At 33.1% G+C, this 26,605-nt stretch overlaps 1 protein-coding gene across 1 annotated transcript in view; it reads right to left on the reverse strand.

Moving 5' to 3' along the window:
• The window catches only part of ERICH2 (glutamate rich 2), an 82,527-nt gene that overhangs the window by 21,625 nt on the left and 34,297 nt on the right, over positions 1 to 26,605 (reverse strand). Inside the window, exons 4-6 of the mRNA XM_074303153.1 lie at positions 23,583 to 23,619; positions 16,604 to 16,634; positions 16,350 to 16,398 (exon numbers count right to left, since the gene is read on the reverse strand). Of these exons, the coding sequence (XP_074159254.1) occupies positions 16,350 to 16,398; positions 16,604 to 16,634; positions 23,583 to 23,619 (117 nt within the window). The remainder of the gene's footprint in view (positions 1 to 16,349; positions 16,399 to 16,603; positions 16,635 to 23,582; positions 23,620 to 26,605) is intronic.

A 26,605-nucleotide genomic window follows, 5' to 3' on the forward strand; every position in this document is an offset into this window, starting at 1 on the left:
ATAAATCTTTTTTGGTGTTAAGTGTTGGATGATCTAAGAGTGTCTCACTTTATTCCAATTCTGAGCCTGGCCCAGTCTAGCACATTTGGTATCAGTTAGCAGAACTAAATCAGAATGATCTTGTTTCTGACAAGTGGGGAAAAGGTAATCAGAAGGCCACATCCAGGTGTTTTGCCCATCTATGGCTAGGGAGCTTTTGGCTGTCTGCATATGAAGAGTTTCCTTAATAAAGACTCAGGGGATCAGCCTAGTGGGTTCTAAAGGAGGTAAAAGAGAAGGAAAAGAGAATAGCTGGTGGGAACATTGCCTGGCTATTATTAAAAAAAAAATAAAGCTGTTCTAACATCGTAAGGAAACAACCAGAAACAGAGCATTTCATATTTAAGGCTATTCCTTGAAGAGAGAGGGACAGCTCCTGAGCTTAGGAACAGCACAAATAAAAGAGGCAAAGCTAAAGGAGATGGGAATTGTCAGACCATAAGCTGAATGCATATCTACCACCCAGAAATATAGCTGGGAAATGTGAACTCTGTTGAGATCAAAGTTAATAAAAGACAAGAATGGGAACAGAAATGAGGATGAGTTTTATATTAACCTCCTTATATAGTAGCACTTTGGGGACTGATATTGTGTATATTATATTTTTACTATTATAAAGCTTGTACTGCATTGTTTATCTTATTATTCATCATTTCTATAATATTTAATACTGACTTTCTGAAACAAAGCTTCAATTTCTTTTCTTTTTTCCCTTCTCTCTATAAAATTGCAACATTTAATTGACAATAAAAATGTATATTAAGATAAAATGAAATATTCATTGTTCCTTACTCATTCTTTATTGTATGCATGGTTAAAGTATACTTATCTTTAAATAATATGTACTTTAATTTTGTTATTATAAGAAGTCAATATGAAATTGTTATTATATCAATTTCTTTTTTTTCTTTTTCTTATTTTCTCATTCCTAGACATATCTAAAATTAAAGATGCTGATACAGATGGCTGCTTAATTTCCTAAACAAGCTAATGAAGAAATAATACCTTTTTATTTTTCAAAATACATGCAAAGACAGTTTTTAACATTCTCCCTTACAAAACCTTGTATTCCAAATTTTTCTCCATCCCTTCCTACTTACTTCCCTCCTCCCCTAGACAGCAAGTAATCCAATATAAGTTAAACATGTCCAGTTCTTCTAAACATTTCCACATTTATCATCCTGAACAAGAAAAATCAGATCAAAAGGGTAAAAAAATGAGAAAAAAAACAACAACAAAAACAGTGAAAATACTATACTGCGATCCATATCAGTCCCATAGTTCTCTCTCAGGATGCAGATGGCTTTCTCCATTACAAGTCTACTAGAATTGGACTAAATTACTTCACTGTTGAAAAGAGCCATGCCCATTACACTTGATCATCAAAAATCTTATTGTTATGTACAGTGTTTTTTTTTTAGTTCTACTCATTTCACTTAGCATTGGTTCATGTAATTCTCTCCAGGCCTTTCTGAAATCAGCCTGCTGATCATTTCTTATAGAACAGTAATATTCTGTTACATTCATATACCATAACTTAGTCTAATGATACTTTCAAAAAGAATATTTAAAATAAAAAGACAACAGTAGCAACTACATTTAAAATTTTTACTACTTTAAACTGGTTTGCTCAATCATCTATTCCTCAAACCTAAAAACAAATACATGGATCAAATATAATGATCTCTCCTTTTTCACTGACTTTCCTCTTCCTTTAAAAATAAATTATTGTTTTTTCAATTACTATACTTACTTACTTATATTTTCTCCCACATCTGGTGGATTATGTTCTCTTCATTGCCCAAATCATGATCTCATAATAAGTAATCAAGCATTTAGGAGAGTACATTATACTCCTTCATTTCACTAGGGCACCATAGACAACTCAGTGAAATTTTATCAATAATTATGTAGGATATTGTTTCCTATCCCTTTATATCCTAGGACATACCAGAATGACAAACACTTCTTTTATATATCTCTCCGCAGAGAGATGCTTCTGAAAAAAAGTGAGACACACCTGTAAAGGTAAAAGGAATATTCCCCCTTATTCATCACATTAATATTTCTAACATCAACCATCCATCCCTTTCTCCTTCCATTCTCAGCACACAGCTTGGATCTAACATTCCTGAGACTGGAGTTGGAGAAATATCAATTGTTCATGGGTAGGCAGGGCCAATATAATAAAAACGTCAATTTTACTTTATTTATACATTCAATGCCTTCCCAATTAAGTTGCCAAAAATTATTTTACTAAATTAGAAAAAAAACAATAAAAAATTCATTTGGAAGAATAAAATGTCAAGAATATCAAAGGAACTAAAGAAAAACATGTAAATAAAGGAGGTTTACCAATGCCAGATCATAAGCCATATTAAAAGGTAATAGTTATGAAAACTATCTTGTACTAGCTAATAAATAGAAAGGTATATTAGTGGAAAATAGTAAACATACAATTTACAGCAACAAAAAGATACAGTAACCTTGTATTTGAAAGGTATAAAGACTTAAGTTTTTGGCATAAGAATTCATTATTTGTCAAATTGTTGGGAAACTGCAAAGCAGTCTGGCAGAAACAGGGCATAGACCACTATCTTACACTGTTTTCCAAGATAAGATAAAAAATTACATGACCTAGATATAGAGATATTACCAAAAAACTTGAAGAACATGAAGCATATTATCTATCAGGCTTATGAATAGGTGAACAATTTATGAACAAACAAGAGATGGAGAGCATTGAGACAGGCAAGATGCATAATTTTGACCAAATTAAAAAGCTTTTATGCATCAGAGAAATACAAATTAAGAAAACTCTGAGGCACCACTACATATTTCTCAGATTGACTAAGATGACAGGAAAAGATAATGAAGAATGTTGGAGATGTTGGAAAATTGGGACACTGATACATTGTTAGTGGAATTGTGAACATCCAACCATTCTGGAGAGCAATTTGAAACTATGCCCAAAGGAATATCAAGCTGCACATACCCTATGATCCAGCAGTGTTTCTACTGGGCTTATATCTCCAAAGAGATCTTAAAGAAGGGAAAAGGACCCTCATGTGCAAAAATGTTTGTGGCAGCCCTTTTTGTAGTGGCAAGGAACTGGATACTGAGTGGATACCCATCAGTTGGAGAATGGCTGAATAAGTTATGGTATATGAATGGTATGGAATATTATTGTTATATAAGAAATGATCAGCAGGATGATTTCAGAGAGGCCTGGAGAGACTTACATGAACTGATGCTGAGTGAAATGAGTAGAATCAGGAGATCATTGTACTCAGCAACGAGAAGACTATACAATGATCAATTCTGATGGATGTGGCTCTCTTCAGCAATGAGATTAATTCAAACCAGTTCCAACTGTTCAGTGATAAAGAGAGCCATCTACACCCAGAAAGAGGACTTTGGGAATTGAGTGTGGAGCACAACATAGCATTTTCGTTTTTTCATTGTTGTCTGCTTGAATTGTTTTCTTTCTCATTTTTTAATCATATTTTTCTTGTGCAGCAAGACAATTGTGGAAATATGTGTAGAAGAATTGCACATGTCTAACATATATTGGATTACTTGTCATCTAGGAGAGGGAGTGGGGGGAAGAGAGAGAGAAAATAATTTGGAACACATGATTTTGCAAGGGTGAATGTTGGAAATTATGTATATATTTTGAAAATAAAAAGCTTTTAAAAACATGAAAAGACAAAAAAAGTTTTTGTAAAAATACCAAGATCAAAAGAAAAGCAGAAAATTTGGGGAAAACATTTTATGGGCATTTTCTCAGATATGTCAAATATATAAAGAACTTTGTCAAACCTTTAAGAATATGAGTCATTCTCCAACTGATAAATGGTCAAAGGACATGAACAGACAATTTCTGATGAAGAAATCAAAACAAGTTAGTTTTGAAAAAATGCTCTAAATCATTACTAACTAGAAAAATGTAGTTTAAAGCTAACCTTGATATATCATTTTGCAACTATAAGATTGGTTAAAATCATCAAAGGGGAAAGTGACAATTGCTGAAGGTTGGAACAATAATTCTATGCTGGTAGAACAGTGAACTGATCCAACCATTTTAGGGAATAACCTGCAATTACACACAAACAGTTTACTGAATGAACTGTGTTCTACCCTCTGACCCAGCAATACCACTACAAAATCTGTTTCCCAAGGTGACTAGGGAAAAAGGAAAAGAACCTATATATTCTAAAACATTTATAGCAGCTCTCTTTGTGGCGGCAAAGATCTAAAAACTGTGGAATGCCTACCAAGTGGGAATGGCTGAACAGCTCAATATAATTGTGCTTAAATAACTACTGTTCTATTCAAAATGATGAGCTCAAATGATCTTGTAAAAACATGGATAGACTTGCACAAAATAATGAAGAGCAAAATGAGTAATGACAAAGATATGAAGACACTATTTTTGTCCAGAGAGAAAACTGATAAATATTAGTATGTATAGAATGGTTTACATGTGTATGTATATGTATATCTGTGTCTGTATAGGTGTGTGTATGGTATATATGTGTGTGTGTATGGTGTATATATATATATGTATATATATGTGTGTGTGTGTATAATGTAAATTATCTCTAGGTGAAAGAGGGTAGGGAAGAAAAAAAGAGGGAAAAAAAGAAAGTTACATGTTAACTATTATATGTTGAAAAGAAATGGGAAGTAAAAATACTTTTGCAGTTTCACATTAAAGTCAATCATCTTTTTTTCTATTCTACTATACAATGAAAATGTTTTATTTTTTAAGTACAGAATAAATTTTAAAAATAAAAAAGAAAGAGAAGATATGGGCATAGACACAGATATTTTGAGATAGAAGAGTGAAAGATTAACTTCATCAAATACAATAAAGTAGCAAAGCAATTCAGCAAGTATTTATTAATCATCTATGTTCAAGCATTGCACCAGAAACTGCACCTATAAACAAAATAGCCCCTGATTTCAAGTTTACATTCTACAGCAAGTATTTATTAATCATCTATGTTCAAGCATTGCACCAGAAACTGCACCTATAAACAAAATAGCCCCTGACTTCAAGTTTACATTCTACTGGATAATACTAATTCTACTATTAATAACAGTGGTTAGCATTTACTTATAACATTTATTTTTATGAAAATGGTGTCCTAAAATCCCTAAGCAGTGATTAAAGCTTAAAACTGCACTAAGACTTTTGGATACCTTGTATGACAAACACCTTCCTTACATCATCTTATTTGTTTTTTTAACCAAATCCTTAAGTACTTGGTACTGAAGCACTTAAATATTGAACCAAAAGGTTCAGAAGTTAAGTGACTTTCTATACTTACAATTAATAATTGTTGGATGGTGGGATTTGAACCCAGATCATTTTGATTACAAGATAAGTACTCTAGCATATTATCTAGGAAGTAAAGGTGAAACCATATCTTGAAAGTGAACAGGGATGAGTTGGATAGGAAATAAAAGTAGAGTTAAGAGGTTGTTTTGTTTTACAAAGAAATGTAGATGTAAATGACAGCAGGTTGGAGATCAATAGACCTAAAATTAGGGTGGAAATATTAGTGATCGGATGAAAAGAGAAAAGAAGCCCATTCAGCCCAATTCCAAATGAAAAGTTGTGGTGTTTTCACTGGAAACCAAAGAATCACAGAATTTTAAAGCTAGACTCCACTCAGTAGAAACCAAGAAAAGTGCTTGTGCTCAGAGTTCACAGCCAAGGTCTTTCCTGATTAGTAATAAGAAACAGCTGATGTGATGGTTCAGGAGTAACAAACCCAGAACTTTCAGGGGGTATGTAAAATCAGGATAATTTAAAAGATGGATGATAATAATAAATGTCAAGTATCTATATCTGTAAGGAGAAAACAGATGGACGGGGCTCATCTACCATAAAAAGATAGGGCTAAGGATATAAGCCAGTTTCTGGAAAAAATATACACATATATACATACATACATACACACACACATATATACATATACATATATATACACATACACACACACACACTCACAGAGAAACAATCTAAATGTAAGTATCTAAATATAAGTATGTTATATGTGTGTGTGTGTTCATAACATATCTAAAACATTCAGATATAAAATTCAGGAAATAAAAATTTCCTTTAAACAAAACAGATCATAATCACTACCACCACAATAGTTGATATATAGCATTGGAAAATGCATACATTGTTATTATTATAAAAATAATTTGTTGTGTGTTGTCCTAAAATAACCAGAGGAACTAGGTATTATTTAAAATAAATTCTCTAAGTATATTTATATAGTGACAAGCCCTGAAGCAAATAACTACTATATAATTAATGGTCAAGACAATAAGGCAATATGCATACTGGAAAGAGTGCCAGACACTGAATTTGGAATTTAATCAAATAACCTCCTCAGTTTCTTGTGTTTCAAGAAATAAGTTCTTTAACCTTTCTGAGCATCAGTTTTCTCATATGTAAAATTGATCTGTATTGGCAGAAAGAGTTTTCACATCAGGAGCACCACACAGAAGAAATCATGGTACTCAAGTCCCTCTACTTACATTGGGATAACAATATCTGCATTTGATTAATAGGATTATTGTGGAATTAAATGAGACCACTTAAACATTATATAAATACCTTATTTAAATTTCATAAGACAAATAAAATTAAAAGATGAATATATCCATGAGACCTACATTCCATTAGTCATTAAAAATTAACACAAGTCTTCAATCACAGATTTGTGTGTAAATGGATTAATTTTGACACACCTGTAATTGAATAAAAACCATTACCTGCCTTTTCTCATAAGGAGGAAGATGACCATAACTTATTTTCTTAATTTGTAAATAAACTTTTATTTTCACTACTCTTTGAGGAAATTTTCTTCCTAGATATTAAAGTAAATAATGACTAACAAAATATTTTGTGTTTCTTTTATAAGGATTTAACATGGACAGTAGGGTTTTTTTTTAAGGAAAGATAGGATTCTAATATTCTGATGGATTGATGATTTCATTGATATATTACCTTCTCCAGAAGTACAGATTGAAACTGATCCAGTATCTACTCATCCCACTCTTTTGTACATATTCCCGAAGTCCTCTAAGAAAGCTCCACTCTGTGCATCTGACGGCTTGCCTTCCTTGTGTTTGCTTTATATTCTAGGAATGAAGCTGTAGGCCCATGGGCTATCTACCAATTAATTATCCCTCCCTCTTGCGACATGAAGTGATTCACCCTGTTTTCTAGTCCCAACTTTTTGGATTATATTTTTCTGACTATTTCTCTGTTATGGCTCTCCAATAGTAAAGTGCTGTCATTTACGCCTGCTTCATGGCCCTCTGTAACCAGAAAATTGAATTCTGAAGAGATTGTAGTACTCCATGGCTTGCAGCAATACAGTACCACCATTCTGATGTTTAAAAAAGCCCAAACATTTGAAAGGACATGAAAAAAAACTCTTCAATTTCCCAAAGTAATCCAGCCAATTACCACATTCAATTCTAAGCCCTGGTTCTGTGTCTGGGCAGACTCTGCTCAAGATGCTTATTCTAAGGAGTGTGTTCTCTACAATCTGTCCATTAATCTATATATCACAATACAGGCAATAGCAAAACTTCTTTATCCCCTTGGCTTTTTTGGATGGCCATGTGATAGTCATGACTGACCATGGCTATCACTTTGGAAGCTCTGCAGTGTTTGGGGTTTGTTGGAATCAATACAATCCATAAACATCCGTTTGGATAAAAAGAACATCAATCTCTTCTATTTGGACTCTGTGTTGGACAGCCACCACAACAGTCAAAAATAACTTTAGTGAGCACAGCTGTTTTATATACGTCACCTTGATATTAAGAATCAGAGGATCACAAAATTTAAAAAATGTTTTTTTCTGATGTGACTAATCAAAGAGCCATGGATGGTACTTGGAAAACATCTTGTTAGAGAAGACACTTTTAAGGTGGCACTTTTCTTCACCAAATAAGAAATTTCCCTAAAATCAATAAATAAGAAATACAGCAAGATCTTATATTATCTTGGTAGCCAGATGGTGCAGAGAATAAGAGTTGCATTCAAATGTGGCTTTGGACACCATCTGTGGGACCCTTAGCTGGTCATTTAACCTAACTCTGGCTTAGTTTATATAGAACAAGATAATAACAGTCCTTACCTCACAGGCTTGTGAGGATCAACTGAGAAAATGTAAAGTCCTTAGTATTGTACCTGAAGCCTATGATATAGGAGCCTAATAAATATTTGTTTCTATTCTCTTCAGTCAAGTGTGTGACTGTAAAGATATGGTTTACTAGAGAGTATAAATTATGAAAGTCTACCTTTTTCCTTTTCTTATCTTTAAATAAGAATTACTCTGTTATGGATATGGATTAGTATTATAAAGAATTTGTAGCCATGGGAATAAGGGCAGTTATTAACATTTTTCTTGTCTGTCTGGTTAATAAGATTTGAAATTTTTTTCTAAATCCTTGGTGTTAATTACTAAAATAAAAAATCCAATTTCTTTAACATTTTTGTCATTGTGACAGCATTTCTAGAAAGTTTGGGAGTTTCATAGTCTTGATACACTATCTACTACAGTAGATCTACACTATCCTTATTTAGAAGAGTAAGTTGAAGTAAAGAAAATGAACATAACCTTTTTTATATAATAGATTTTTATTTTAAAAATATATGCAAAGATAGTTTTCAAACATTCACCCTTGCAAAACCTTGTGTACCAGATTTTTTTCTCTTCTTTATCCCACTCCCTTCCCTAGATAGCAAATAATCTAATATATGTTAAACATGTAATTCTTTTAAATATATTTCTACATTTATCAGAACATATCAATCTTAAGCCAATATTCCTTCTACAATTTATAAATCATTTCCTACTACTGCTAGGACATAGAAAAGCCTTGGTGCAGTTTTAATCTTTAATAGCTTGAAACTGTACTAAGAGTTTCAGGATGCCCTGTACTTGTGGATGGAATTCAACAATATTGGTATTGTTTGAAAATAATAGGGGCAGCTAGGTGGCGCAGTGGATAGAGCACCAGCCCTGAATTCAGGAGGACCTGAGTTCAAATGTGCTCTCAGACACTTAACACTTCCTAGCTGTATGACCCTGGGCAAGTCACTTAACCCCAGCCTCAGGGAAAAAAATAATATAAAACATCTTATTTTAAAAATAAGCTCAAACAATAAATGCTTAATCTCCATGTTTAGATCTTAGCTCTGAAAATATGTGATGACATTAATGGGAATAAAATCTGGTAAGAAGGAGAGAAATCCAGGTTATATATTTTATTCAGAAAATATAGACATCTTGACTGGTAAAATAAACAAAGTTAATTTCATAATATCTTACATTAATCAGATCTTTTCAAGATTAAAAAAGACAAATGCTACCCGTATATTTAATAGAAAAATACTGTATAAATATTTTCAAATTTTCCAGAGCTCTATATCTTTACATTTAATACATAAATCTAAAGTGCTAACACTACTCAACTCAACCAATGACTTGAACTGAAAAACTAAGAGATAAGAGGTTTACTATAATAACCACATAGGTATCTCAGTTTCTAATGGATATATTCCTAAAATAGTCTCTCTTTATTAACTCAAATATATACAATAAAGATAAATTTGCAGACAAATGACATCTGTCATTTTGCTGTTATTATGAAAGAAGTCATCCATGAAGAAACATGACTAGAAGTTGGTTAGCCACTCAAGTATCCAATCGCCATCACTGTCAAATTCCAACTATCTGGCAGAAAAGTGGGAGTCAGGAAGAACCTGGCAGAACAGAAAAAAATCAACAGCAGCCACAAAATACAACTCATTGCCCCCCTCTTTATGTAGGTGGAGCTTCCCTAGCAAGTCACTGCTCTTTAGGAATTTGGCTTTCCATTTCCAAGAAACTAATTTTCCATCTTTTCAAGGTATGGCTTGTTTTTTTCAGAGTTTGACATGGCAAAGTACTGCTGCTAGTGAAAAAATAGCAAGGAGGGACAATGTCTACCTTTGTTTTCCTAAAGCCTGCTGTTCTTACCAGTTTACAATTTTACTTCTAGTAAATTCTAAAAACCCTAAATTGACAGATTTCTAACAGTTTGATAATTGCTCTTCCATTTTGTCCAGCTGTTTCAGATGAGTTTTCAAGCTTTTTGGTTCAATCTGAACCAAATATTTCATTTCTCTAGAATATGTAATTATCTCAAATAGAATATAGTTTAGTATTTGTTAGCTTACGTGAAAATGAAATTTTAAAATAAAGGAAAACATCATCAGAGGTAAAACAGGAGGTAAATTCTTTCTTGGGAGAGGGGCAAGCTTAATTCTTCTTTCTAGCCTTTACTACACCCAAAAGTTTTAGAAAAGTATATAGTTACTTTCTATGCTATGGTAACTTCTATGGGGATAGCATATAGAAGAAAATGAGGTAAGTATTTTATTGAGTATCATTTAGAATAATGTCCTACTTCATGCCTCACTGTGCAGAGTCAAGTCTTGGTTTTCAATATGTTGGTCAGCTGGCAAATTCTGGCATGTTCTAAACATTCTGCTCATTAGGACAGGTTAGGAGATAACCCAAACCTGTTACCTAATGACTAGACTAGTTAAACTGAGATAATTTTATCAACTTGGCTGCAGAAAACTCAAATGACTCACTACTGAGGTAGAGAGGAATTACAATCTGTATTTGAGGAGGGAGGATCTGCCCTGACAAAATCATATTCTTGATATATTTAACTATAATGATTATTATAAGCTAACAGGTCTGGAGAGACTAATTATTCAGCTTAAATTTATTAGCAAATGGTCATAGTCTTGAAAAATATAAGAAGAGTTTAAAAAAATAATTTTATAGCTATTTATATAAAAGAACATTAAGAACTATTTACAAATGAGTCAAGTGATGAAACATCTAAAAACAGCTATCCATTTTGTAACATACGTAATGATTAATTTTTTCCCAAAGTTTAGCCTAAAATAGAAAATGTAATCAGTTAAAATTTATTTTTCTGAGGATATTTTAGCTATACTTAAGAGAGGATTTTATTGTTGTCAATTCCCGTCTGCTTCCCAAGAATACTTAACTTAAAATTTTTTTAGCCACAAGATAAAAAATGGTTTGTCATTAGTATGGGGATAAATTTGGCTATAAAACTATGATTTTACAATTACCTATATTAAATAATTCTCAGTCTTCTGAGAGGTAGAGTTTGATATTCATCAGCTCTGACCAAATTAATTCCCTTTTCTATTCTATTCTAAATGGAATTGTAGGTTAACCCAAAGTCAATCAATTAGAAGTCAAAGTAATAATACAAATAATCATGTTAATAAATAACAAGATAAATTGATTTTTTTGTTGCTGCTATCTATCTGAAATCTATCTGATTTGGAAATAGATTTAATATGAACTGGAAAAATTTTGTTACAACTCTGAATACTAGACATTACTTCTGCTTAATCTGAACCTATTATTCTCACATGAAAAGAATTACATGACAAGATATAATAATTAAAGATATACTAACTGTGCAAAATTTCTGTAAAATTATTAAATTCATTTTTAAAAATTCTCCCTCTCTGGAACAACAAAGTAAAAGAGGCTAGGAGTTACTTTATATATGGTCCAATTTTAGATTATCACTTAGACCAAACCATGACACTCTAAATATTAAAAAAAATAAACCTCTAATAACCTACTTATTCAAAATAGATTAAAGATACTTATAAGGATTTGGGGGGAAGGAGGAGTGAAAGGGGTGGAATTGGCTGGGATTTTTAAAAAGATAATTAACATCTAACTGAACAAAAGAAAAAGAAAATCTTTATTGGTTAGTGGGTATTCATTACTCCATGACTTTCCTTGGGAATTACAAAACAGAGAAACTTTTATTCTATTTTGATGGTTCTCATGCACTGTCCTGACAGCTGAAATAAACTAGAGTAGTCTTTTCACATAAAGTTTATGTAATTAGTTGTAGAGCAGCAATCTGGAATGAGTAGAACTGCTTTGGAGTCTGGAAGATGAGGATTCAGTCTTGCCTTTAACACTTACTAGTTGTTTGATTTGGGCAAGTCCCTTAATGTCTCAGTGTCTTAGATAACTCTCTAAGATCATAAAAATCACAGAGTTCTATTAGTAGAGTGAATTTCCACAATGATGAAACAAATAAAATTATTTGTAATTAAGTAATTACTAATTATATCATGCAGTTGTAATATGTAATTATTAATACTTGGGAGAAATAACCATTTAACACAGAGTTTAGTCTGTTTTGAAATATTTAATAAACAAAATATTAGAAGCAGTAAGGGCAGAAGGGCTTACACTTTCATTTTACATAGTGATGAAACAGGTATAGACAGATTAACAGGTTTTGTTTATGGTCACATGAGTAGCTATTTAATAGCATTGTAAAGGCCAGAACCCATTCCTGAATCTTACAGAAGATTACCGTGCTGCTCCCTCACATAGTTGCATTGTTTTAGTTGTCTAACTCCCTGTGACCCCATTTGGAGTTTTCTTGGCAAAGATACTGAAGTAATTTGTCTCCAACTCATTTTATAGATGAAGAAACTGAAGCAAACAGAGTTGAGTGACTTGGCCAGGGTCACACAGTGTTTGAAGTCAAATTTGAACTTCAGTCTTCTTGTCTCCAGGCCCAATGCTTATCTACTGCCCCAAATGTAGAGTTAGCCTTCAATAATGGAAATAGGAAGTGCATTTCCCTCTGCCTTTCCCAATAGCTGAATCGTACCCTAAGTCAGACTGCACTTGGGCAGGTGAGCCTGTGGGACCACATATGGAATGCTCCTGAATGCAGGCTGTGTCACTCTTGCAACAAGTGAGATTTACAGAACTGGATGTGCCCCAAGACACCATACTAAACTGACAAAACTTAATGCTACCCATGTTATATGGGAACATCACATCCCATGGGGAAGTTTACAAAAATCACTTCCATTATGTGTTGGGAAGGACAGAAATTTTTTGCTCTAGTTTCCTATAGGAAACAAACAATTATTTTTTCTTAGTAATACCAACTATAGGACCATAGAAAAATGATCATTTTAGAGGGAACAATATGCCATTTTCATGTTTACACAGTATTTTCCTCACATTTCCATAATATAAGTAGCCCAAGTAAGATTTTTTTTCCCATTTTACAGATGAGTAAACTGAAATTCAGAGAGTTTAAATCTCTTGCCAGTGGTCATATATCTGTCAGAGAATAAGAGCTGGGACCCAAATGCAAACTTCAAACTCCAAGTTCAGCATTCTATCCATTGTATTGTTTTAGTTCTCAGAAGACTTTGAAAACATATTCCAATGCACAGGTCACCAGTAACAAGTTAGTCTATTTCCACAGCTTTCTTGCAATTCAATTTGGAATGAAGAACTTAAGTTTTCCACAGAATAACATTTTATATATAATCTTGCAAATTGGGAAGCAGGACAATTATAATGGAATCAATGTTTTCTTAATCCTCCTCCTCCTTGGCCCCTCTGTCAGTTTGTCCCTTCTGACCTCCCTTCTCTCCACCTACAAACCTGTCTTCTCTGAGTTTTCTTGGCAGTGGATCTTCTACCTGACTGGCCCTTTTTAGCTTTGTTCTGTCATCCACATCATGTCCCTAAAATGGCTGGATACCCAAGGCTCTATCTTGAACTGTCTATTTCTCTATACCCTGTCACTTGGTTCCTCTGGATTTTATCATCTCTTCCTATGGATTTAATGATCATCTCTAAGCATGTACAACCCTAGTCTCTCTCGCGGCTCAATCATGCATCAACAACTTGCTTTGGCTACTAGATGTCCTGTAGACATCCAAAACAGAGTTCACTGTCTTTCCCCCAAGTCCCCCTCACTTCCCAACTTTCCTGTAATTATTGACTACCATCCTCTCCTAGACATCCAAGCTCACAACCTTGCTATCTATCGTCCTGAATCCTCACTCACACTGGATCCATGTATACAATTTATTGCCACGTCTTGCCAATATCTGTCCTATATAATAATGGCTTTTTTCCCCCATTCATGTCACCACCCCCAGTATAGGTCCTGATTTCCTCTTGCCTGAACTACCACAATAGCTTCCTAATTAGTCCCCACCTCAAATCTCTCCCCCATTTCCATCTATCTTCCACACAATTGCCACATGATTTTCCTAAGGCTGTCATTCTCCTAGTCAAAAAACTCTGTGACCTCCTATTGCTTCTAAGACTAAATTAAACTATTTGGTTTTTAAAGCCCTTCAGAATTTAGTCCCAACCTACTTTTCTAGTTTTCTCATATACTGATCTCCCCTCATGACAATACTCCCATTTTCTACCTTCATGATTTTCCTCTGACTATATCCCCCAGATCTCATATGCACTCTCATCTTAAATGCACACTTATATATTCTGCCTCTTAAAAATCTCTTTTACCTTCAAAATTCTGCTCAACTTTTAGCTAAAAAGCCTACCTTTTTCATGAAGCTTTCCCTGATCTTCCTTGGTTCTTGTGTCCTTCCTATTTAATTTATTTTGTATTATATTTTGCATATATTTATTTATATACATTTTTAGACCATATGTAATTGATTGATAATATATATTCTACTGAATATCCGATCTACGGTTGGGAGCAGAAATTTGAATTATATATAGAATACTATGATTCATCAATAGTTCATAAAATCTATGCTATCATGCAAAATTATTGGTAATATATTTAATGACAAATGAAGTTAGAATTATCAGAAAAAAGCAATTGTTAAGTGATTACTATGTTCCAGGCACTGTGCTAAGTGCTGGGATTACAAAGAAAGGCAAAAACAGTTCTTGCCCTCAAGAAGTACAAATTTTAATGCAGTAAGCAACACTTGATGGGGACTAGGAAAGAATTCCTACAAAAGATATGATATGAGCTGAATCTTAAAAGATGCCAGGGAAATAGAGACAGAGACAAACAGAAACACAGATATATATATATATATATATAGAGAGAGAGAGAGAGAGAGAGAGAGAGAGAGAGAGAGAGAGAGAGAGAGAGGGGGAGAGAAAGGGGGGGAATGGATATATGGGAGGGAGAGTAAATATTCCAGGCACATCTGAGTCATAACTTTAGCACTGTGAAGAACTGAACATTAATTATAAAAAGTCAAAAGACAAAATTTATTTATTTATATTTTACATCGGTTAAATAAGATCCCTCTGTATTTGGAAAATAAAGAAGTCAAATGGTAGAACTTATTTTATTTTTATTATTGGTTGAAATAAGAACAGACAGAATTCTATTAATAAAATAAGTACCAGTTAATCAGGAACAGAACTCTCTTAAAATATATTGTATACAATGAATAGATCACCATTTCCTTTGTATTTTTTCTTAGAAATCAAAATTGGCAGAAAATGCTAGCATTTTACTATATACATATATATGCTCTATACATGTATTTTGGTTTCCACCCCTATTTTGATAGCTGAGTAGAGATGTGTAATAACTTTAGAAAGTTGTTCTAATACAATAATTATTTTCAACATTGTCTCAGTTTGATTTTGACTAACATTTGGTGGTAATTTTTATTTTGTGAAGTAGGATCTTAATAAATATAAAAGTAGGATCTTAGTAAATATAAAGTCCATTTTATTTTAAACACCTAAGATTCCCTTACATGTACATCTTGAAAGAATTATGAAATATCAAAAGGGAATAGAGAATGAATAGCAAATGTCATTTTTTGTGACAAGTTAAATAAACAAAAAAAAATCACATAATCAGTATTATAACATTTAGTAGGTTAAAACAAATATCTACTGTACATCTTATACATTTTAGAAAATCAACATCTACTTTTTTAATGTCCTTTAATCTAAATAACAATTGCACTAAGTGAAGTAAAAGCTAAAGTTCGAATCCATGCATTTCAAGTCTTTCAAATTTAATTGAGTGAGAAATGATTGCATTATCTAGTTTTAATTGCTTAAGAGGCATGTAATAGATCAGCTGCACAACCAAAGACATCTTCTTACCATGACATTGCTTCATTTGGTTCAATAACTATTTCTGAAAAACAAGTTAAATAGCCTTAGTATCTTAAGTGTTAGTTCCCTTCTTGTAAATTCTGATTTCCAAGTATTTTGGCCTTTAATTTCTGAAATAAAGACACTGGAATAAAGAATTGTGTTACTAAAATTAGTTATTTAGACAGCTATTTTATCATTTTTCTTCTTAGTAATTGTGATAAATTGATAGTTGTTACAAACATATTTCTGTGACAATCATGAATTATTTACCATTTGGATCAAGCACCTGCAATTTGCCATAGTGTCTATTCTTTGCTTCCTAAAACAGAAAAAGAAACAAGACATTTTCATCATAATTTCAGTTTGGGGTATATGAAAATATTTATCCAGAACCATTAACTGAACATTTCTAACAAACTAAAATATCTTATTTTAATAAAATAAAAACCATGCATATGTTCACATACATGACCAGATGACCAGGAAACAACTTTAAAGAATAGCCTAGAAAAGTTTACTCTTACCTTAGTAATGTTTGCTCTGTCAAAATTCCGCCTAGGAAATAAAAAAAAAATTAATAAAATATTTAAAAAATATTCTATAATTTTCTAGTCATTAGAACATATTTAAAAAGAAAACAAAATCTTTTATCTAGGAGATGAGTATACATTTTCATAATAACTTTTATTAATATTTCAAGGATGTAAAAAAAACTTTGCATCCATCATCTCATATAACTCTCATCAACTGGTGGTGTAGACCTACAAGAATCATGAAGCCCATTTTACAGATCACAGAATCATTGATTTAGAGATAGAGATATATGAAAAGTCAATTATGTAATTTAAACCACGAGGAAGAAATTAAAATATCTTTTGCCTGTGGTCAGCCATGTTTGGGACAAGAAGACGTACCCAATTTGACTACTCAGAGATCACTCATATAAAGCAGAATTATTTATTAGAATCTCGAGAAGAAGACCCCATCCTGGTCTGTGAGCCAATTTCACAGCGGGATAGGGCCAGAACCTTGAAAATGCTTACAGCTTTTTATACATTTCAGACAAAGAACCTTCAAAATCCCACCCTCCATATGCTGTGATTGGTCACATAAGTCTACTGTTCCCCTAGTTGGTAGTAAACAAAGTGATATACAGCTTCTTCGGCCATGTTGGACAATGGAATGTTGTTTAGGCCTTATCTAAAAATCACGTGATTCTGGAGAAGCTGAAACTGAGGCCTAATAGGCTTGGTCTACTTTAATAAACAGTCTCTGATCAATATGTGCTGTAAGTTCTTCACCCTTTTCTCACACAGCCAGCTGATGCTTCTCTCTCTAAGTGCTGGCTCTTCTCCTTTCTCCTATTACTTTATATTTCTTTATATGTTGACATGCTGTATTCTACCTTTTCTCCACTCATAGTTTATAAACTCTTTTATATCAGAGTCCGGAGAGTTTTTTCTTCTTCGTATGTTCAGCATGTAATATAACACAGCACACAGTAATGACTTTGCAAATATTTGAAATGATTTTAATTCATGGTTGGTAATCTATTTCTAAAATATTTATGTTCATTTTAGTCTGTCCAAACTATATCCTTTGAGATTAAAAAGTTGTAAAAAATACCTCAAGAGATAGGATAACCTTTTAAATATAAGAAAAGAGCTCTGAAACTAGGCATTGACCAACACTTAACACCCTCTACCAAGATAAGGTCAAAATGGGTTTATGATTTAGACATAAAAGATTATATATATATATATGTATATATATACACATATATATATATACATATATACATACATACATATATACATACATACATATATATATATGTATGTGTAATATATAAAAGAAGGGGGATAGTTTAGTTCTCAGATCTGTGGAGATGACATGCAAAATGGTTAATTTTGATTACATTAAATCAAAAAGGTTTTCTAAAAACAAAATCAATGCAGCTAAGGTTAGAAGGAACAGAAAACTCAGGAAAAATGTTTACATAGAATGATTCTGATTAAAGGCCTCATTTCTAAAATATAGAGAGAATCAACTCAAATGTATAAGAATATAAGCCATTTTCCAACTGATAAATAGTCAAAGGATATGAACAGACAATTTTCAAATGAAGAAATTAAAGCCATTTCTAGTCACATGAAAAAATGCTCTAAATTACTATTGATCAGAGAAATGAAAATTAAGACAACTCTGAGGTATCACTACCCACCTCTCAGATTGGCTAGGAGACAGGAAAAGATGATAAAAATTGGAGGGGATATGGGAAAACAGGGACACTAATGTATTGTTGGTGGAGTTGTGAACTGATCCAATCATTCTGGAGAACAATTTGGAACTATGTCTAAAGGGGTTTCAAACTCTGTGTACCCTTTGATCCAATAAGTGTCTTGACTGGGCCTTTATCCAAAAGAGATTAAGAAAAAAAAAAGGGAAAAGGACTCACATGTACAAAAATGATCATAGTAGTCCTTTTTGAAATGGCAAGGAACTAGAAATTGAGTGAATGCCCATCAGTTGGGGAATGGAACATGATTTCAGAAAAGCTTGGGAAGATTTACATGAACTGATGCTGAGTGAAATGAGCAGAACCAAGATATCATTATACATAGCAACAATAAAATTATATGATGATCAATTCTGATAGATATGACTCTCTTCAAAAATGAGATGATTCAGGCCAGTTCCAATAGACTTGTCATGGGAAGACCATCTGCACCCAGAGAGGGGACTATGGGGACTGAATGTGGATCACAACATAGTATTTTCGATTTTTTGTTGTTGTTGTTTACTTGATTTTTTTTCTTATTTTTTCCTTTTTGATTAGATTTTTCTTGTGGAGCATAATAAATGTGGAAATATGTTTAAAAGAATTGCACATATTTAACCTATATTGGATTACTTGCTGTCTAGGGAAGGGGGATAGAGGAAAAGGAAGGGAGAAAAAATTGGAACACAAGGTTTTGCAAGGATGAATGTTGAAAACTATCTTTGTGTGTATTTTGAAAATAAAAAAGCTATTACCAAAATTAAAATAAAATAAATGTTAAAAAAAAAAGAGCTCTGGATGAAACCTTATCTGGAAGAAAACAGACATAAGTGAAAATCTCTGATCTTATCTACACTTAGGATTTTATACAATGTTGACTTTACTTAGCTAATACACTTTTTATTGTTTTTCAGTTGTGTTCAACTTATTTGTGATCCTGTTTGGGGTTTTCTTGATAAAAATGCTGGAATTGTTTGCCATTTCCTTTTCTAACACATTTTACAGATACGGAAACTGAGACAAATAGGGTTAAGTGACTTGCCCAGGCTCACACAGCCATAAGTATTTGAGAATGGATTTGAATTCAGGTATTCCTAACTCCAGGACCAGGGCTGTGTGCACTGTGCTACTCAGCTACTCTATATACATTTTAAGGCCCTGAGATTTTAACATCCAAAGACAAAGAGCAAATCTCTTTTTCCCCCTACGAATTTCCTTTACTGCTTTTCCCTACTTATCATAACCTAAGAAATTATGAATTCACTTTGGATCATATTCATAATGCTCTTCTCTATTGTTCCCCCAAAGAACAAAGCAGAGAATAATGCTATACTTAAAAACCAGACATAAAAAGCCATATAGGCACACATAAGGAATAGTATAAATTGTATAATTTAAACATATCTTTTCTAGATTTGTAAGAAAAAATATTACCATATGAACTAGAAGATTTAAAAATTTTTTTTATATCTTCAAGTTAGAAGTTAAGTATATACGAGAAATATATGCTTTCTTCTAAGTATGTATCAGAAATATATGTGCTTTCCTCCAGCAAAAACCTATTTAAGAAAAATAATTCTTACCTTATACAAGTTTGATGATGTGCTTTAAAAAATTATAACTTATTTTGAACTTAACATGAATTTTTTAAAAACAATAATTATATTTAAAACCATGAATTTTTTATCCTTTAAAATAAATACCAATATATTAATATGTATAATATAGATTATAGTTATTAACATGTTTAAGCTATTTCTTATAATTATATACATAAATATAATTATATTTAATTAATTCATTAATTATTATCTAATATATAAATATAAAATATTTCTATTTATTTAATTATTTTATTTAATATATTGAATTTAACATGACAGAAACACAATTGACTCATATTTTTAATGTTTAATTGAGCTTTTTTTTTCCTTTTTAAAAAATCACATTACCCTTTAAATTTTCCTAAACATAGTCAAGCAAAATAAATCATATTGGCTATGTCTGTAAATCTATGTCTCTCCATGAACTTCTCCATTATCCCTCTGCCAAAAAGTGGAAAGAATCTTTCCTAATCATCTTCTGAGTTATGAGATTTTTCATCAATTAGAATTTTGTAATTTATCAAAGTTGTTTTCCTTTACATCACTGCAGTCATATAAACTGTGATCCTAATTGTATTCACTTCACTCAGCATTGGTTTCTTAGATTACAATAAGCAGGGAAGAAACTTGGAAAGGCTAATCCCTATTTGGGATTTTCTTGGCAGAGACACAGGAGTGATTAGCCGTTTCCTTCTTCAGTTTATTTTACAGATGAGGAAACTAAGGCAAATGGGATTAAGTGCCTTGTCCAAGGTCACATAGCTACTAAGTGTTCCAAAGCCAGAATTGAATTCAGGAAGAGTCTTCTTGCCTTTGGGTATGACACTGTATGTACTATACTTTCTAGCTGCTTTGTTCCCTTGTTCCATTTATGCTTCTTCTATACTCTCATTGCCATTGCTTACTATCAGGTTCAAGACCTCATTATTTGTGGTTTAGGCTAGGTTCCTATCTTGGCCCTTGACTTCTAATGTTTAGTCATTTCAATCCATTTTAAACACAAAGGCCAGGATTACTTTATTAATGCATAGATTTGATTTTGCTACATTCATAAAAATCTTCAATGAACTTCCCACTGTCTGTAAAATCATAGTCCAAATGCCTTAGCTTGCTAGTCAAGATCCTTTGTAATCTGCCCTAAATCCACCACATAGGATTGATGTGAACAAAATGCTTTATAACATTATTATCTTTTCTGTATTATTTTCTACTACTCCCTTTTATGTACTCTATGTTCCAGCCAAACTAGATGATTTATTCCCCATTCATGACTTTGTTATTCTCTATAAGAACCTCCTTTCTTCCTATTTCTACCTATCTAAACTATACCTGTCTTTTTTTTTTTTTTTCTTTTTTTAAAGTCTAGCTCCAATGTCATCCACTCCAAGAAGCCTTTCCTGATGTGCCTGAAAGGAACCTCTCAGAACCCGTATGACAGTTTGCAAATTGTTTGCAGCATGTTTCATGCTTCTTGTATCAGAGTTAGAATATCCCTTACAATTGTGTAGTACAATAGTGTAATTTCCCTTAGGATAGTGTAAGCCAGTGATTTCAAACTCAAATAGAAATGGGTATCACCAAAAGGATTCCAACAGACATATTAATATGGCTGGGAAAAAACCACACATTAACATTATCTATGTTCTACTATATTTTTATTTAGTTTGTTAAATATTTTCCAATCACATTTTTATCTGGTTTGGTGGCTTCTCTATTGTCAGAGGGATTACTTGATACCTCTGATATAAACCTATTCAGTTAGGGATCATGTCCTGTTTATGTTTGTAGTCTTCACAGGAAGCGGTACATAAGAGGTGATTGATAAATGTTTTTTAAATAAATTAAGTTCCAGAAAGAAAATCTGGGCATTGATACAAGAGACAATATATTCTTTAGATCATATGTTTTATCACACAGATTCTCTTAGTGAAATTCAATTTGTTTTTTAACAAAACTTCATTTTTTTTTCATTCTTTTAATTTTATTGCTTCCTCGTGTTTCATGGAGTCTTTAGCTTCTACTCACCCAATTCTAAATTTTATAAAAGGAATAATTTTCTTCAGTGAGTTTTTGTATCACTTTTTTTTCATTTAGCCAATTTTGCTTTTTAAGCATTTATTTTATCAGGGAAGTTTTATATCCCTTTTTCCATTATTTTCTTCAACTTTTTTTGTGTGCCTCTTTTAACAAGTGCTTGTTTTCATAATTTTTTTGTACTGCTTTCATTTCTTTTCCTGACTTTTCTTCTATTATTCTTATTTGATTCTGAAAATCATTTTTAGCTCTTTTAAGAACTCTTGGTGGGCTTATGCCCAATTCACATTTTCCCACCTTGAGGTTTTGGTTATAGCTGTTTTGACATGATATTCTTCTGAATTTGTGTCTTGATATTCTGTATCATAACAATAGCTTTTTATGATCATTTTTTTCCAGTCTATTTCCTGACTCTGAACTTTCTGTTCAAGTTGGGCTCTGTTCACTTGGGTGAAATGAGGGAATGGGGGATGGGGAAACTATCCCAAACTTCAAGCTTTTTTATACTGCTCTTTTCAGAGTTATTTCTGAAGATTTAGAATTTTTTAGTGCTCCCCAAGTGCAGTGATCTGGGGGGAGGTGTAGTCACTGCTCTCCTGGTCTGTGCTCTGGTCTTTACCAAGGAAGGGTCCCTGGTTCCTTGCACCTGCAAGCATTATTGCTACTCAGAGTCCCAGCTACATCATGAAAGTGCTCCTCTCCTCCCTTACCTATAACTTGAAAGTGGGCATAAGCAATGACATTGTCAGACAGCATGTGGTCCTGTGTCCAGGTCTAGCCCAGAGGCAATCTCTTCCCAACACGTTGCCAGATATCCTTATCATCTCTTGCTTGAGAGTCCCTAAAGCCGCTGCTACATCTGTCACTATCCCCAAGTCTCACCACTGATGTTGCATCCAGATGGGCTCTGGACACATTCCCACCCCCTATCATGGATCTTTCCTTTCAACCTCCTAAATTGAATTGGGTTGGAAGGATGTCTCATCCTGACTTTTTGTTAGTTCTGCAACTCCAGAATTTAATTGGAGCCATTGTTTTAAAGTTGTTTGGAATATATTAGTTCTATCACCAGAAGTCCATAAAATATTCTTTACCTTCTCTATGAAAACTACACTATATTTAGAGCAATAATCTCAAATCAAATGATCTCAAGTGTAAAAGAATATTTGACATTATCTGAGATAATGGGGAGATGCTACATCATCAACATATTGCCCACTTCAGTTGAATCATTTCCCCAAGCAACTTTTCTAAGCCTAAAAACACAATATTAGTAATTATAACAACATTTACATAGTACTTACTCTATGTCAGATATTATGTTAAGTACTTTACAATTATTTCATTTGATCCTAATGACGATCCTGGGAATTAGGTGCTATTATTATTCCCATTTTACAACTCTAGGAACTGAGACAGAAATTAAGTGATACCCAAGGTCTTATGGCCAGTGTTTGAAGCTGGATTGAATTCAGGTCTTCCTGACTCCAGACTGGTGTTCCATCTCCTTGTTGCTACCTTGCTCTCCCTATATCATCCAGTGTCTTAAAACATTAACTTGTTAATGGAATTATTTTCTCTTACCCAGAAATTGTCAAATCAGCTTCCAAAAATACTTCACCTAGAGAGAAATTAAATTAAAAACAAAGTTAAACTAAAAGATAAAACATTTTGAATCTGTAATTTTTCTTTATTAATTTCACATTCTATTTAATTGAGAGTTCCAGATAATACTTCATTATTTTGGAGTGACTACAATACACGATTTCAGCAGGAGCAAAAACCTGCACCTTGCTGTTCAGCAAAAGTATTAATTGATTCGTGCACATACCCATTCAGTTGGCTAGAATATAAATTCCAGTCTTTTCACTGGCCTAGATGTGGCTGCCAGATGGGCCCAAGTATTACTATGCTGGAGGCAGTATAACTTTGAGGGTATTGAGGGACCAGTATACAAGATATCCGAAGGATGGAAAGAGACCAAAAGTATATTTAAAAAAACCTCACACTTTGTTAAACTGAAAAAACCAAGATGACCAAGAGAACATCAGTAATTACCAATCTATGCAAAGTGTTTATGAGAGTCATTTATATATGAATTGTAGGCATCCTCAATAAGGTTATTAGTAAAGGAACAAGCAGGATTTGCAGGTGATGCTCAAAAACGGACTGCATCTTTATCATATCACAATTAGCTGAAAGATATAAGGAATAAAAAGTTCCATTGGGTTTACTACTTACAGACTACAAAAAATTATTTGATTTGCTAGAACTGAACACTGTCATAAGCATTTTTTCCCCCTGAGGTTAAGTGACTTGCCCAGGGTCACACAGCCAGGATCACACAGATTTTAACTTAGATCCTCTTGACTTCAGGGCTGGTATACCAACTAGCTGCTCCTCTTATAAGTGTTTTTTAATAACAAAGTTACTCCCATCCATATATCAAGCTCATTAATGATTCCTTGGAAGATGTAATAAGAAAATAACCCTATTTGGTGATCATCTTAAATAAGTAAACAAAAATGTTTAAAAAAATGAAAGCAACATTTGCTAGTGTTGCAGGGAAACTTAGAAAATCACTGCCTTTGAAGAACCAAAGCTGAATAACAGATGAGGGCAACAGAGGGATGTATGGTGAGCATGACCAGGCTGCAACACACAGCCATTGAGGATTTCTGAAGAAGGAGGGATAAAAGAATTATATGACAAAGAGAATAAAGTATGAGCATGCGGCAAGAGTAAGGGATAATAATATACAGAGTTCTGTATTGGTACCTTTGAAATGTTGGGAGAAAGTAAAGAAGACCTCCAGTAAGGTGGCTACCCAATCTGGTGGCAAGGGTACCCTACAGTGAACTTTGAGATGATGATAGACACAGGATGAGAAAGCATGGATGGACTGCAATCTGCACCACTGGAGAGAACTCCTTAATCAATGAGCTCACAGCTCTATTTGAGAAAAAGGTAACTGTATATGTTGGCTAATGACATAATAAGGAATGAGCACAAAGAACGTGCAGCTCAATGTAAGAGCACCTTGCAAACTGACCAATTATCACTGCAATAAGTTATTTGGAATATGTAATGCTAACTCTGTGTACAATTTTTCTGTTGAAAATATAACAAAAAAGAATTGGACTAAAACTTTTGGTGCTTTTCTGAATGATTCAGAGTCCTGCTAATTGGACAAACCTTATGTTAAACTTCAAATTTGGGAATTCTGGGGACATAAGTTGATTACCTGAATGATGTGGCTCAAATATATATACACATACACTTTATTACTATAAAATAATTCAACACTTGCAGTAATACATGCTGGATAATTCCCTCTAAAAAACCTGGTTAGTTGCATTTATATGGATCCTATTCTACCATCCCCTCCTGAGTTCTTCTGCCTACCTAGAATTTCTCTATTGAGATCTCTATGCAGACCTCTATTCAGACCTCTATTCTAATTTCTCTATTCAGGTCACCTGAAATTTTAATTAATCAGGGATTTTCATATTCTAGGATTTGTAATCATATAACATGAAGAATAGTAATTTTTAAAAGATTGGTTTGGGGAAACCAGTTAGATTTCTGAATAGTTGTGTCTAAACTGACCATTCCTGCTTCATGATTTCAAAACTGCAATTACTATAAACAATTAAAATCCTCTTGAGGAAAACTTCAAAGTTAAACTACTAGACTCAAAAATGAATAAGCAAAAAGGGAGTGCTAACATAAATTATTTTGGGGAGAGAAGAAAATGTAATGGCAGAGAGAAAGAGTCTTGTATTTTCTCTCTTTTGGCCTAAGTAATTCCATTTTGGACCATTATTATCTCTAACTAAAAAGTGAGGAGATGGGTACTCAAGCTTGATATGAGCATTTTAACACTGTATATCCCTCTGAGGTTCTATAGATGCTGCCACAAGCAGCCCTCAGTTTCCCTTGATCCACTGGACATCAAACTCTATTATCTTCACCATCACCCCTAGCTTGGCCCCTTGGCTCAACCCAATCCTATCATATACTTCAATATTGCTGTCAATAATAAGTTTCTGTTACTTCTTAGCTATTTTCAGACAAGTTTCCAAAGACAGTGGAGATTAGAGAGAAGAGATTTGATTAGGATGGATTCTGCTTTCATGGAATCATTCCTGGATCCATGTGCCATACTAAATACCATAGTTGCACTTCACATACCATAATGGCACTGGAATGGAAGCAAGTCCACTTATGGAGAAATTTGCTGAGGAGGAATTAATGCTGGTCCTGGCATCTTGTCTGTGACAAATGCTGGAACCAACACATATTACTTCCAGTTATTCTTCTGTACTGCTAAGGCTAATTGGACAGTAAGCATGTGGTTTTTGACCAAGTAAAAGAAGGTATAAAATGGTAGAAGTGATGAAGTACCCTCGTTCCCAGGATGACACGATCAGAAAGATCATTACTGCCATCTATGAACAACTCTCTTTTTTTGAGAAATAAAGAAAAACCAAAGAATTATAAGGGATGGTGAGATACAGTCTCTTACAGATTATGAGAAGATCAAGCAATAATCAATAGCTTAAAACATATAATGGGAAAAATTCTAAGCAGTATATCTTGTGAAA

Source organism: Sminthopsis crassicaudata, chromosome 3, assembly GCF_048593235.1.
Source record: "Sminthopsis crassicaudata isolate SCR6 chromosome 3, ASM4859323v1, whole genome shotgun sequence".
NCBI lineage: Eukaryota > Metazoa > Chordata > Mammalia > Dasyuromorphia > Dasyuridae > Sminthopsis > Sminthopsis crassicaudata.